This window comes from Betta splendens, chromosome 3 (assembly GCF_900634795.4).
Source record: "Betta splendens chromosome 3, fBetSpl5.4, whole genome shotgun sequence".
NCBI classification, from domain to species: Eukaryota; Metazoa; Chordata; class Actinopteri; order Anabantiformes; family Osphronemidae; genus Betta; species Betta splendens.
The window spans coordinates 11,913,738-11,927,017 of NC_040883.2; the positions used below are offsets into that span (position 1 = coordinate 11,913,738).

General features: G+C 44.8%; 2 protein-coding genes across 7 annotated transcripts in view; one reads left to right on the forward strand and one right to left on the reverse strand.

Moving 5' to 3' along the window:
• Positions 1–429: 429 nt before the first annotated feature.
• On the reverse strand, positions 430–5,153 carry si:dkey-127k13.1 (PWWP domain-containing DNA repair factor 3B). Of its 3 annotated transcripts, none has more exons than XM_055507395.1 (14): positions 4,915–5,153; positions 4,230–4,379; positions 3,897–4,135; positions 3,505–3,751; positions 2,837–2,983; positions 2,673–2,743; positions 2,383–2,456; positions 2,032–2,092; positions 1,873–1,948; positions 1,663–1,713; positions 1,307–1,545; positions 934–1,155; positions 747–835; positions 430–661 (listed from the first exon to the last, which is right to left on the reverse strand). In XM_055507395.1, the coding sequence occupies exons 2-14, from the start codon at positions 4,234–4,236 to the stop codon at positions 592–594; spliced, it is 1,593 nt and encodes a 530-aa protein (XP_055363370.1). In that variant the 5' UTR covers positions 4,237–4,379; positions 4,915–5,153; the 3' UTR covers positions 430–591. The 3 variants fall into 3 exon arrangements, with proteins under 3 accessions (XP_055363370.1, XP_029000038.1, XP_055363369.1); XM_029144205.3 differs by having other exon boundaries at positions 3,858–4,135; positions 4,915–5,152; XM_055507394.1 differs by lacking the exon at positions 4,915–5,153 and adding an exon at positions 4,670–4,690 and having other exon boundaries at positions 3,858–4,135.
• Positions 5,154–6,071: 918 nt separating this feature from the next.
• Positions 6,072–13,280, forward strand: part of kif26ba (kinesin family member 26Ba) — a 54,000-nt gene continuing 46,791 nt past the window's right edge. Inside the window, exons 1-2 of one of the 4 annotated variants that reach the window (XM_055507427.1) lie at positions 6,072–6,762; positions 7,600–7,977. In XM_055507427.1, coding sequence (XP_055363402.1) covers positions 6,703–6,762; positions 7,600–7,977 — 438 coding nt within the window. In that variant the 5' untranslated portion in view covers positions 6,072–6,702. The remainder of the gene's footprint in view (positions 6,763–7,599; positions 7,978–13,280) is intronic. The other 3 variants (XM_055507426.1, XM_055507428.1, XM_029145340.3) reach the window with 3 other exon arrangements.

Genomic DNA, 13,280 nt, shown 5'->3' on the forward strand with positions numbered 1-13,280 from the left:
GTTCAGGCGAGTTACTGCTTAGCCATTTATTTAACACAAGTCCCAAACTAGTACACTCCTTTCAGATTCATCTAAAGGTTAATTTACAAATGTACTCTTGACATGTGCAATCAAACATAAAAGTGTTATGCTAAATGGCTTATTTAAAAATGTTAATTTGTAAAATAAAATAATTAATAAAAAAATTGTGTTTATAGATAACATATACTATAAAGACACCAACATTGTAGATGTCATATTAGAATATAATGAAGATTAAGCCCAACACAAAAGAATAAGGGACATAAGAACTATCACATTGCTGACTGATGCATAGAAAAAAAAGTTCTGCTGTGTTGCAACATATTGGCAAGACTTTTAAAAATATTAAACACATTTATTGAACACATTTTTTAAAAAAATAAGCATAATGCACACAACAGCAGCAGGAAGTGATTAATGATTTATTATGGGCTCGTTATTCGGTATTTACATGGGCAATGCTGTTTAAATAGGAGACAATAAATCATATTTATATATTCAAAAGGCACACAGATATGGCTAAAAAAATACAAACAAAAGATAAAAAAATAAAATGCAACTTTTGGCAATTTATGCTGTGATATGCTTCGATTTATTTATTATAAGGCGATCTATCATCAAGTCAATCTCTTCTTTTTCTCTGAAAAAGACAATAGAAGAGTCATTGAAATAAATCATTATCTTCTTCTTGCTTCGTTCATTGTTTATACTCATCAACCTCTTACCTGTTACTTAAACAACGCCCTCTTAGGTATTTTTCCTCTGCCTTCTCTATAGAGACATTGTCCACCCCAGCTATGGCATATGTGATAGCCTGTATAGAAAAAAAAAATTTTTTAAAGCAACACTATGTATTTTGAATTAAAGGCTAATAGCTAAAAAATAAAAATCAGCCCTGAAGGTTTGACCCACCTCAGGAAGAAGCACGTCCAGAACAAATGGGACACTATCCACTGACTTATCCACAGCTAGACCAGTGGCAGTGGCAATAGCATTGGTGTAAAGCTCACTTAGGTACCAGTAGACCTGGTCCAACTGATGGTCATCTTCCAGGTATATGTTCACTTCCCGTCTCCGTTTGGCACTCAGAAAGGACCGGAGCCATCTGGACTGCTGCTGCCCACGGATCACAGCCTGCATGGAGGGTGATGGAGTAAAAGCAGTTCCATAAAGGCTTAAAAAAGTATTAAATTTGTATTTTTGCATTGTGGTGGTTCCAAAACACTAAAACCTTTACTATAAGCAAAGATAAGATTTCAGTAAACAAAGGCTCCATTGTGCGTACCAAAAGGTGGTCGTCCACCATGCGCTGTTTGACAATGAAGTGTACAAGCCTCTCATTAGCGCGGTTGTGGGCCGCCTGTGTCCGGTCTGGCAGGAGCCTCTTCAAACTACTGGCCCCCGTCTGCTGCTCATTGAAGCTATCCTCTGTATGATCGTCAGACAGCTCCTCGAACACTGTGTCACTGGCAATACTAAGTTGTTCTGAGGCTGCTTTTGGGTATGTCCTCCTCACTGGATAACCTGGACCAGGAAAAAAAAAATCAGGGGTAAAAGCAAAACCATGATCAAGCAGGTGCAGTCAAGTAGCCTGAAATTCCATGGTGCCATGTCAATTAGGGCCATAACATGAACACTTACTCATGTCATGAGCAAAGTACTCGATGAAGGAGCCAGAAAATGAGCCACATGCTGTAAAAACAAGACACGATTAATACTTGATATGCTTAAAATTCAGTTTCTTTCTATAGCACCAATTCACAACAGTCATCTCAGGGCACTAAAAAGCTTTGAGAGAAGGACTCTAAAGCTAACGATTTACGCACTATATTATTCTTTCCCTCTACTTACCAATCCGTATTCTGTAGTCATTTATAAGCTCCAAGGACCAGTTAATTGCAGCATGATAACGTTCTTTGGCTTTACACTATGACAAAACCAACACAACAGTTAATTTTCCAGGAGGTTAGATAAACACTGGTCTTGGAAAACCAAATGAGCAAATCTTACCACCAGCTCATCATGTTCTTCACAGTCAAAAGGCTTCAGAATTTTTAGAGTCACACGATGCCTTCGGGAACATAAAAAGAAAAATAAAAGTTATACACAATATTTTACATAATACACATTATTTTAGTGCCAGCAGTTTGCTCGTGTTCAAAATGTTTGATTGGTGAGACACATCTGACTGGAAAGAAGTTTGTTACAGCTACAAGCAGTTGCACAGGAATCCTGAACGTTTAATCTCATTCTTTGTGAGGTGCCACTGTGGTCAGATGTTGTGAACACATCTTCTGTAGAACCAGAGTTCAGAGGCATCAACGCGCAAATCAGACGAGGAAAAAACATTTTATATCCTACCCTTTTTTGTTTATCATTGGGTCATCTATGAAAATGATACTGGCTTTTTTCAGCTTATGGTTCACCTTTTTTACCTACAGGGGTAAAACAATAAAACAAACAAACAAAAATGTTAATGCATTATGGTCGGGGGCATTTATTAAATCAACCATTGTGTAAAGTCCAGGTCTTGATTGATTGAATAATGATTTTGCTGATTTAGTTAAACGAGAATTTTGCACTGTTGCATCAAAGCAACACATTTGTTTATGTGAAATCAATTAATCAATCAAAGCAAGTGTTGTACTCACCAGTGCAGGCCAAAATGGGTAATTCCTACATTTATACCACACAAAATGACCGTCTGCTATGCACAGGGCCTCTGAAAAAAAGTCATACAGAGAATATTAAAATACCAACTCATATAAAGTCCCCCTAGGATTTATTTCCATCCAGTTAATGCCTCATCTTTCACCTTTGTCCATCTGCATTGAGAAACTGGGTAACTCATCATCGTCATCGTCATGCTCACTGTCCTCATCTTCCTTAAAGGACATAATTGGCAATGGTTCCTCACAGTGGCTCAGCTCTATTGATAGGTCTGAGGACAGCCAAGAGTCATCTGTGTGGAGCAATCAGGAACAAAAACAACAGAATTAGTAGAGAAACTGTTTCTGACTTGCACAACTTAAAAAAAGTTGGTAGTTAACAAGCCAAAGAGCATTTCCGGCAGTTTTATTTTCATTTCTACCTAGAAATCACAAGAAAAAGACATATGAAGTTGCCTTTCATATAGAACAGCTCTGGACATTGTTCTTTTATTAAACAGAATGACATGATCTTATTTATGTCATGTCCACAGAGGTATTTCTGTCTCTCTACATGGTGGTGTGTTTACAGTCCTTCTCTGCCAAGTAGCTGGGTGAAGATGATAACACTTGATGATAACCAGCCAATTCAAACCATGCTCATTATACATGTTATGGTCATTATACCATGATTTCTTCAAGTGTCCGTCGGGAAAACACTGATCAGCAAAGCAAGCACATTTACACTGCAGTATAATTAGATAAAATCAAAGTAATGACCTACATAACTTGTACAAAGCCTCTGTTGATTCCAAATGAACACTGAGGAACCTACCTTGCTCTTTCAGCTCAAACTTGGGCCTAGAACGCTTAGATGACTGAATGCCGGGATCCCTCTGTAAACTGGCTGTGTCGACCTTCCGCCTCCTGCCACGCCGGGGTTTGACTGGTGGATTGTTGGTTTCACTGCAGACGTCCACCTGCTCCTTCATCGCTCGCGTTCTAAGTTGTCTCGGCTGAGGATTATGAGCCCTTTTACGTTTCCCTTGTGATTTTGATTGGCAGCATTTTGACTCCGACTCCTACAAGAGCGGAACATTAAATGAGTTCAAGGATCTCACCGGACATAAACATCTATCCCGTTAAACTGCATAAACAATATGCATCAATAAAGACAAAACCAAGCACCTTGATCTGACTAATGGGTTCAATGTATTCGACCCCTGCCTGTTTTGCTCCACAAGGTGAGGCTGCGGCTGTGGATGAGCCGTGTTTGGGTGTGGATGTCAGCTGGGCTTCTTGTTTCCATCTTGTTGGAGTACTTGGTAAGGAACTTGGGGTGGTCTGACTCACGGCTGCAATGTCATTGCATGGCACAACATCTGAAACCTCAGTGCTCAGAGATGAAAGAGTTTTTGAGGATTTTTTCTTTCTTTGTGCGGTTTTAGGTTTCGGTTTTCCTCCACCTGAAAAATAAGATATTGTGGCAGTGCGACGTCTCAAGGAGCTCCCTATTTTTCTTTGAAGTTTTAAAGGACTCCAAGAAATAAACTAGATTACCTTTCATCGTTCTAGGAATTGGTGTAGTCCTCTCTGTAGAAAAAAATCATTTAAGATAATTGGATGAATAAAAATGAGACCTTCATTCAGCTGAATGTCCTTCACAGTCTCCAGCGCTGAGCCGATGGACGTGTCAAAAAACACTGGCAGCTGTTTGAAAGAAAACGAAAGTAAAATGTGATCAAACTGTAACAAAGTAGCGAGTGCTGTAAATGAACATTACTAGGCACATATCGAGTGAAGACGTGTTGCAAAGTGAGATAAAATGCCACTTCCACGCCCTTAAGATATTTAGTTAAATGGGCAAAGCCAAAGCAGGAATAAACCACGTCAAAGGAAGCTAACAAGCTGCAGCAAGACATCGCCCATGTCACGTTAGCACGAGCTACTGTAGTAAACAAAGCAGCCACCTAAAAAGAACACACGAGCAGCAACTGTACCCTGTTAAAGCACAACACACGCCAACAAGCTCGTTAAGTAACACGTCCGCTTCCATGTGTACGTAAACGCAGCACGCAGTCAATGTTTATGTTAGCTAACGTTAGCATCACAGACCCGTGGTTAACTTCAATGCAGCAGTGGCTGCATACCAACTAGTGACACACACATGTTTCACCACACACGTAGGAGCGACACACACGACGTTGCAACCAGAACGAGCAGCAACTCGTCTTTAAATCACAACCTCAGCGTTTAGTTGGGAAAACGAAGCCGCCGACGACTCGCATCTGACGCTGTGAGGGGGACTCCAGCCACCGTCCGCACACATTCACTGTCGAACGCATCGACAGAATGTACGGCCATTCAGGATGCATTCAATTCGTAGCTGCACGCTCTTGTGAAAGCGCACGTCCTGCAAAAAGCTGGGCGCAAATAACGCTTGTGCTTGATGTTTGTTGGGCGGCGACGTGCGGCGTCGTGCCACCTGCTGCAGCGGAGGACGAACTGGCCACTGCTCCTTTCAAATAACGACACACTTAGGTTGGCGTCCCTGTAAACAATAAATTGTTATATTTTTATAAATAAATATATTGTTTTATATTTATTATAAATGAATATAAATAAACACAGTGGGCATCTTCATAAATAATAGTCGCTTTGCTATTTCCTCTTTTGTACGTTTTTCAAATTTGGAAAAAGATAAAAAGGACATTTAATCTAATTACAAAAAGCCCTGCATGGAATTTACAAATGTTACAATTGTTATTAATTTATTAATTCAATAATAATAAAAATATTTAAATACCCAGTAGGTATTTTATTCTCAATGCTTGTGTCATAACTAACAGAGAGCAGCAGATGGCGCTGTGCAACCATTTGTGCATTGCTCTGTACAGCATCGTGGATCCTACAGCACTTACACATGTGGGACTTCATGCAGCAGAGGTGACTGCGCCATTACAAACAAACACTACACGCTAAAAACCGAAGGATGGACGGTTTCCTACCGTTTCCTACAGCTAAAGGCCTAGGTTGTGATCCTTTCCTCATTAAGGTAGCCTTGTTTGAAGACGCGTACAGAGCTGTGGATTTCAGATCTGAGGTTGTTCACTCAGGTTGTGCACCTGCAAAATGAGCAAAACTCCTCATTTCATTCCCCGATGTGAGGCTTAGGCTTCAGTTCAGTTTAACGTGAGATTGTGTTGGTTAATAAATGGCCGATGTAACATATTTGCATACTTTGGCACATATGTGCACTTTCTAAAATCGGCGTAATTTAATCACAGCCTACTCCCAGTCCCGTCGTGGCCACCTGTCACTCAGCAAGAGTCTCTGAACGTGGTGTGGCTGACGAGGGGCAGGAAAACCCCGCCCTCATCCAGATGTGCCCCGCCCTCATCCAGATGTGCGGCTCTCTGACGCTTCAGTGCGCTGCGGGATTCGGAGGAGTGCGGAGCTTCGAACGGGTACCAACAACTATAAACTGCAGCATAAGCGGAGACGGGCTGACTCCCGTCCACGCCACCTCCTCTTAGCGCGTCCAGCGGGTCGTGACTCGCGCGCCCGTGAGACCCCGAGCGTCGGCATTTGCCTCGGTCGCGGTCTTTGGATCACCTGGGCAGCGTGAGCCGCCGAGCTGATGGAGAGACGCGGGTCTGGTGCCAGCCTGGAGCGCAGATGAGCGCGGAGCGTGACGGAGCGCGGCGCAGACTCTGCAGGCTGGGAGAGGTCCGCTCTCCCGCACCACCCGCGTGAGTCCACAAAAAGGACAACGGCACCTCCGTGGATTTTTTATTTCCGTTTGTTCGCCGGAGACGCACGGGGGGATGTGACCACTTTCCACATGCGTTTGCGAGTGGCACGAGCTGGTGTCCAGATTGAGAAGAGCGAAAACTGCAGGGGCGTGTAGTTAATTGAAATCGATCCAGAGGTCTCTCTTTTTTTTAATGTGAATCAGCAGCGGCAGAGGTTTTCATCTCCTCTCCTCTCCTTCTTTCCTTTCCTCCTCTCCTTTCCTCCTCTCCTATCCAACATGACTTCACTATCGGGGACCAAGGAGAGGTCTGTGAGCAGCCGGAGCAGGAAACATGGGGTAGGTTGGTTCCAGCAGCGGATGGCTGAACCTAAAGCTGAACATCAAAACTTCTCATCCAGGGCTTCATATCATTACATCAGGGTGGTTTAAGAAACTGTTATTTGTTGACTGTTTCATTTCCCAGCCTGACAGAAATAAGCCAAGCTCAGCAGATCTGTGGTTGATACAGGGGATGATCACGCGCTGAGGAGCGAGCGGCGCTGTCCTCATTCGTAGCATGAGTCACGTCGCTCCAGCCTCCCCACCTATCAGCCTGCCAATTACTACCTTATTATAGAGCTTGTTGGGGCATTACTGTAGCAGCAGTACCCAACCTCTGCAGTCACCACCACATCAATGGGCTTCTCCCTTCTGACTGGCTTCGCAGCTGCAGACGGTCTAGTTTTCATCTTCGTAGTAGTTCATGTGATGCTTTCATGCGTCTGAGTCTAAGTCTAAGGAGGAACAACACAGGTCTGCCTCCACTACGTTGAGGGTCTCAGTGTGGAGATTTTCATAGCAAACACCTGACTAACTTCTTGTTTGTGGGATTTTTGGGTCCATTTGGTTTAATTCCATAATGGTAGTTTAGACTCAAGTCGACCCGCTGTCTTCCCACGGCCTCTGTGCGCCACGGAGATAAGAGCATCTCCTAATATAATCCACTCCAGTCTGACTCCAGCTCCCACCGTGACCTAGTAGCAAACACTGTAGAATTATTACCTTTCTGACAGCTTCAGCCTAAAAACGGAGAAGTTAAAAACACGCTCTGCTCTTTGGCTCATGAGCGTCTGCCCTGGCATTCATGACATGACTTGAACTGCAATCATCCCTTTTTCGTGTCACTCTTTACAGATGCCTGACACGTCGCCCACCAAGTCCGCCTCCTTCTTCCCCGACGCCTGGTACCAGAGCAGCCGATCCGGGACACGTCCCGCTCCAGAGGGTGCCGGCTCCATGCCGAGCTCCACGGGCACCCCGTCCCCCGGCTCGGGCATCTCCTCGCCCGGCTCCTTCTCCGGCTCGCCGGGCACCATCTCTCCGGGCATTGGAACGGGCTCGCCCGGCTCTCTGGGCGGCTCCCCGGGGTTCGGCACTGGGTCGCCCGCCTCGGGCAGCGGAAGCTCACCCGGGAGCGAAAGGGGGATTTGGTGCGAGAACTGCAACGCTAGGCTCGCGGAGCTGAAGAGACAAGCGCTGAAACTTCTGATCCCTGGACCTTACTCCAGCAAGGTGAGAAGCAAACGGGTCGCGTGGGTCTGTTTGTCGTAGATTTTTCTCCACTCCGTCTGTCGCCCACTGGTGGGTTGCTCGTGGTGAAAATAACTTTTTGTGTTATTAACTGTGGCATTTGGACAGTGACACTTATTAACTTGGTTGCTCATGAAAGATTGGGCCTCTAATCATTTCCTTGCTTACTGTGTTGCTGGGTAGACAGAGTTATTGTTCCCATAAATCACAGGCTCCTGTAATTTGTCCAACCCTTATTTGACCAGCTGTGAAAAAAAAGCCGAGACCAAACAGCTTCGGGCGTCTGGGATACTTTCTGTATCTCACGCTACTTATCAATGCCAAGAACAAAATGATAAACACGCTAGATTATTTACCTGATTGATCATGTGACCAGATGTGATGAATTGATTCTATTCTGATGGAATTAATCTGATGGATTATTGAAAGATATTCGCTTGAAGCACAAATTAATCCACATGGATTACTGCCCCTCTCGAATGTCCTTTGACAGGTAATTTCTTTTTTTTCTCTGGGTCCATACAATCAATTTTAATTCCATTAACGTGGTGATTAGAAAAAAAATCATAGACAGCGATGATGCAGACTGTAGGTATCTCATTTTATCTGACTGAGCAGTTAAATTATGAGTAAATGTCATTATTTTTTGCTGCTACACTATAAAATCGTGCAGGTATAAATTGAAATCCAACCCTCCTGGCAGAGGTTATGATTCACCACCAGTTCTAAGCACGCTGCCCCCGGGTCTCAAGTTGTTCTGCTGCACTTGACTGGATTTTAGTTATGTGTACTGTGGGGCCACACATCAGAGTTAATTGGTAACAAATACGCATGTATTATGCTCCGTGGGGCTAATGAAGTGCAGCCGGTGAGGGAGCGTCAGATATACGACAGTGCAGCGAGACAGAGGTTTCCCAGCAGAGACGCGGACGTGGAGACAGTCTGCTCTTATTAACCCAACAACATGATGCTGGAAGTTGTTGGTGTGCCGCCTAATGTGGACGGTTAGACCACAAATTAATGTTATTTCTGAGGTCGGTCCGGTTCAGGCTCGTTCATAGAAGTGTAGGCTCAGAAACTGGTGCGGGTGCTGCGGAAAAGGCCTCTGCATATGAACTATATGACACTTATACACGCCGACTGTCATTTTAGGCCGGCCAGGATTCCTCGGCTAATTTTACTTGCATTACATCTTGGCTCCTTCCCCAGACTCCTCTTACCGGAGTGGACCGACCCACGCAGGTGTTTCGTGTCAGGGGAAAGCAGAACCTGTGTCCTTGGTGAAGCAATGTGACCTAATAATAATGCTCCTCCTTCACCAAATGTGCCAGAGCAGTGTGTGTGTGTGTGTGTGTGTGTGTGTGTGTGTGTGTGTGTGTGTGTGTGTGTGTGTGTGTGTGTGTGTGTGTGTGTGTGTGTACCTTCCTGTTGTGTCAGCAGGAGACCTCGTGTTGTTCTCACAGGGCACTGGGACATACGTGACCCCTCACAGCTAGAATATAAACACACAGAGTCACTTTTTTATATAAATACATTATTGCTCATGCTTGACTCAGACCAGCCACACACACACACACACACACACACACAGGCAATGCTAATTATGACCTTCACCGATTCTTAGTGTTGAACACAGCTTAGTTCTGCCATGTGTAGGGGATTGTGCTCATTTGTGTCCATTTAGCCTTTACTTTGTGTGGCTGTGAATACAGAAGACAGTAAAATAGGAGCAACTGACTACAAAAACGACTGTGTTGCATCATGTTAACAGATTATTTTGTCCTCTTCGCATTTATTAGTAAAGCTTTGCTTAATAATATAAACCATATAAAGTCGTTCAAGAGCTGCATCGACACCTCTAAAACACTTTCCAGAAACTCTACTCGCCATGAAGCTGCATTTCCCTCAGATCTATTGAATTAGACGGCATTAGCTTTAGGGATGTCTACCTGCTGTAAACCGCAAATCGAGCGTACTGGATATATAACACGCACTGCTATGACCTCAATGTTACCCTCAAATTAAATGGAAATCCATTTCAGGACATTTTGCCCACATGCGTTTATTAGTGCTGTTAGTCAGCCATAGACGGAGGGAGGGAGGGAGGGAGGGAGGCAGAGACAGGGAGGTCATATAGCTGGGGGCTGTATGGACGAGAGCACTCTGAAGGGATTAGAGCGGGCAGAGTAGGTTTTCAGGTTTAGGTGCTCGCATGTGAAACGCACAGGGCTCGAAAAGCACATCTGGCTGCACAGCTGTAATCACTTAAAGCCGCTGTGCTGGTGTGTATGTCAGTGCAGCTCACTGTGCATGTGTGCTCATGCCTTACATCCAAATCCAAGTCCACGCTATGAATGAATGGAGGGCGACCTGTTTGCGATTGGTTCAGATTAGGAAAGTGGGTCAGTATGAGACTGCATTCGCTCCCTGAGGACCACTTAATGTCATCTTGAGATTTATTGCGATCGCTATCAGCTCTACATTTTTTTTTAATTTGTCATATAAGCAAGAGGGACTGAGGACCTGATGCCTGCTCATCTAACCAGACTCATGGATGTTTTATTATTAGTATGTATGCAATACATTAATACACATACATTTTCTGTGGTCTTAATTAGGTTTGCATGTTAGCATAATTTACCTGGGTGCGATCGGATGCTTTTATATTGCAACATAGCCCAAAAGCTCCACATCTGAACATCTGCGAGCTTCCTGGTTTATCTGCTGCATCAGATGCCTTTCCAGCCCACAAATGCAAGGGGAGTCAATGCTCTTGCGGATAGAATCAATTTAACTAATCCCAGTCACTGGGTCATTTTCACCACAAACCAGTAATTAACCAGTAATTTGCCTGTAATTAGTCTACTTATCAGATCAAAGGCTGGCGTGTTATTGCTTAGCGGTGTCCTCCGAGGGATGTGTTTCTGCACACAGGTAGCTAGCCGCCATCCCATAATAAGCAAATCCCATAATGCTGCGCAAGCAGGCCTCCGGTAACCACGGCAGCTGGTGTTGCCACGGCAGCGACATGTGACAGATGTGAGCCGCATACATATCTCCATCAGCGTTAATGGGCCCCTCATAGCCGCGTGTGCGTGTTGGTGAGAGGCTGGGAGAGGGTGAAAATATATGGAGCCCGTGTGAATAATGGCACGTGGTAGCGCGCCAGTGTGTGTTTGTGGCGAGAGTGTGGCGTAGTTGGTGTGTTGGGGCGTGCACACGCGCGTTTGAGAGAGTGCGAGAGCGATAATGCCCTCCTGATGCCTTTCAGGTGTGAAAGACATTACCATATAAAGAGGCAGCTTCATCAATAACGATGAGAAGGTGTGGATGGATGGGTGTGTGTATATGAGCAGAGGGGAAGGATGCTGATGCAGGCACAACGGAAGAAGTCACTGGGTTTGTGTCGAATGGAGCCAAAGCCAAATGCAGATACAGTCGCATCCTCCCAAAGTCTAGAGCTGCTCATTTCTTAAGCTAGTGTATATTTCAGGCATTTAATTGGTCGAAAGTCTAATAAAACATAATAAACTATGATCCTTGCTGTTCTGGATTGAACCACACTGTACAGGTGCCGAACAAAGTGGCCAGTGAGTGAAGTGATGCTTTAAGAGAAGCGGATCAAAACATGTGATGTGATACAATCTGAGAGTTACAGTAAGTTCTGTAACAGACGCAGCTCCTCGTTAACGGCCTGATTTCCTTCAAGCCGACAGATGGACCTGTGTCAGGGTGCAGAAATCCCATCCTGCCGCAGCAAAGGTGAGGGACTAGCAGATGGTTCCCTTTATCTAATGGTGAAGTTTGTCCAAGGAACGTGATTCACGTGAGCCTCTGTAGGAGCCTTGCTATTACTTCCTCCGTCATCTACACCGTCTTCAGCTCTCAGTTCATAGTAGTTCGCTGTGTGTTAATGGCTGTTGAAGATCAGTCAGGTCCCAGAGGAACCTCTGTGGAAGCTGTACCTTAAGGATGAGACGCAGCTCTAACGTCTGTGGACGTTAGTGTGCAGAGACATTACACCAGAAACTCGTCTTACTGTCAAACCGTCTCGCACAGACACAGACACACACTCAGAGGACGAGTTACAGTGAAGAAAAGGGACGGAGAGGACGAGAATGGCCCCTAATAGTACTATCACCAGCATTACAGGCGCTGACCCAGAGCGGACACACTTAATTAGACTAACTACCGCAGCCAGCTTTACACATTTAACCACAGTGTGTGTGTGTGTGTGTCTATAAAGAGCCAGGCAAGCTACAAAACACTTTGCCAATTTCAAAAGACAACAGATGATGATTTTGAGTTTGCCAGTGTTCATTAATTGGGAAATTTAACACAAAAACACATTAGATCCAGTAGATGAGTGTGTGAAATGTTGGCACTGTTTCTTGAGCCTCAGTCATTGTTTACTGGCTAATCTTCAAAGAACACGACTTGGTTGTAAACCTCTATTTTGTCTGACATGTCAAAAACTCATTTCATGTTTTTTTTTGGATGTTTTTTTGTGAATTGTACCAAGTGTGAGATGGAGTGATTTGACAGTTGAGCTGTCTTCATCCTACGACTCGGCCTCTACTGTTCAATACACGGAAAAGCAGCAGTCGTCCGTTTAAAGCAGAGAGGAGAAGCCAGCTTCACGTTTATTGCACCTCTGAGTAGCTCACAGGCCCAAACAGTCCACAGACACTCAGCACGTCTGCACACGAACAACACACTGCAATACCAGGGAAATCACACGCACGAGTGAACACACCCAAACACAGACGGGCACTACGCACGGTCACATGAACAGACAAACTGGTGTGTGTGTGTGTGTGTGTGTGTGTGTGTGTGTGTGTGTGTGTGTGTGTGTGTGTGTGTGTGTGTGTGTGTGTGTGTGTGTGTGTGTGTGTGTGTGTGTGTTCAAGATGACGCACTGGATGGTGGTGAATGTGGCATCAGCAGCTGCTGCCATGAGGTCGGCTGCCATGGCAACTGCCTCTCCATCACCTCCAAAATACGGCAATAACTAGACAACACCACACAGTAGTGGTGCAGGTGTCTCCTCTGCCTCCTCATGTGAGTGTGTGTGCGTGTCTGTGATGACACAAAGTCTTTTATTTTGGGTCTGGATCCACCTGCTACATTTAGTCCACTATTGGACCCTGGGGTGTGTGGATGACCCACTTTTTCTCCTGGTCCATATGTACCTAGCCATCTACCTGCTGGTCGGTCCACTGTAGCTGTCGTTTTCAAACTTCTCAATTCCATCATGCAGAATCAAGATGAAAAGCACAAACACC

Excerpts from the sequence above, each read along its gene's own strand:
- si:dkey-127k13.1 (XM_029144205.3), bottom strand. Across the intron at positions 3,752-3,857 it reads AACCCATTAGTCAGATCAAG|GAGTCGGAGTCAAAATGCTG; the intron begins GTGCTTGGTTTT and ends CCGCTCTTGTAG. Across the intron at positions 1,949-2,031 it reads AAGAACATGATGAGCTGGTG|TGTAAAGCCAAAGAACGTTA; the intron begins GTAAGATTTGCT and ends GTTTTGTCATAG.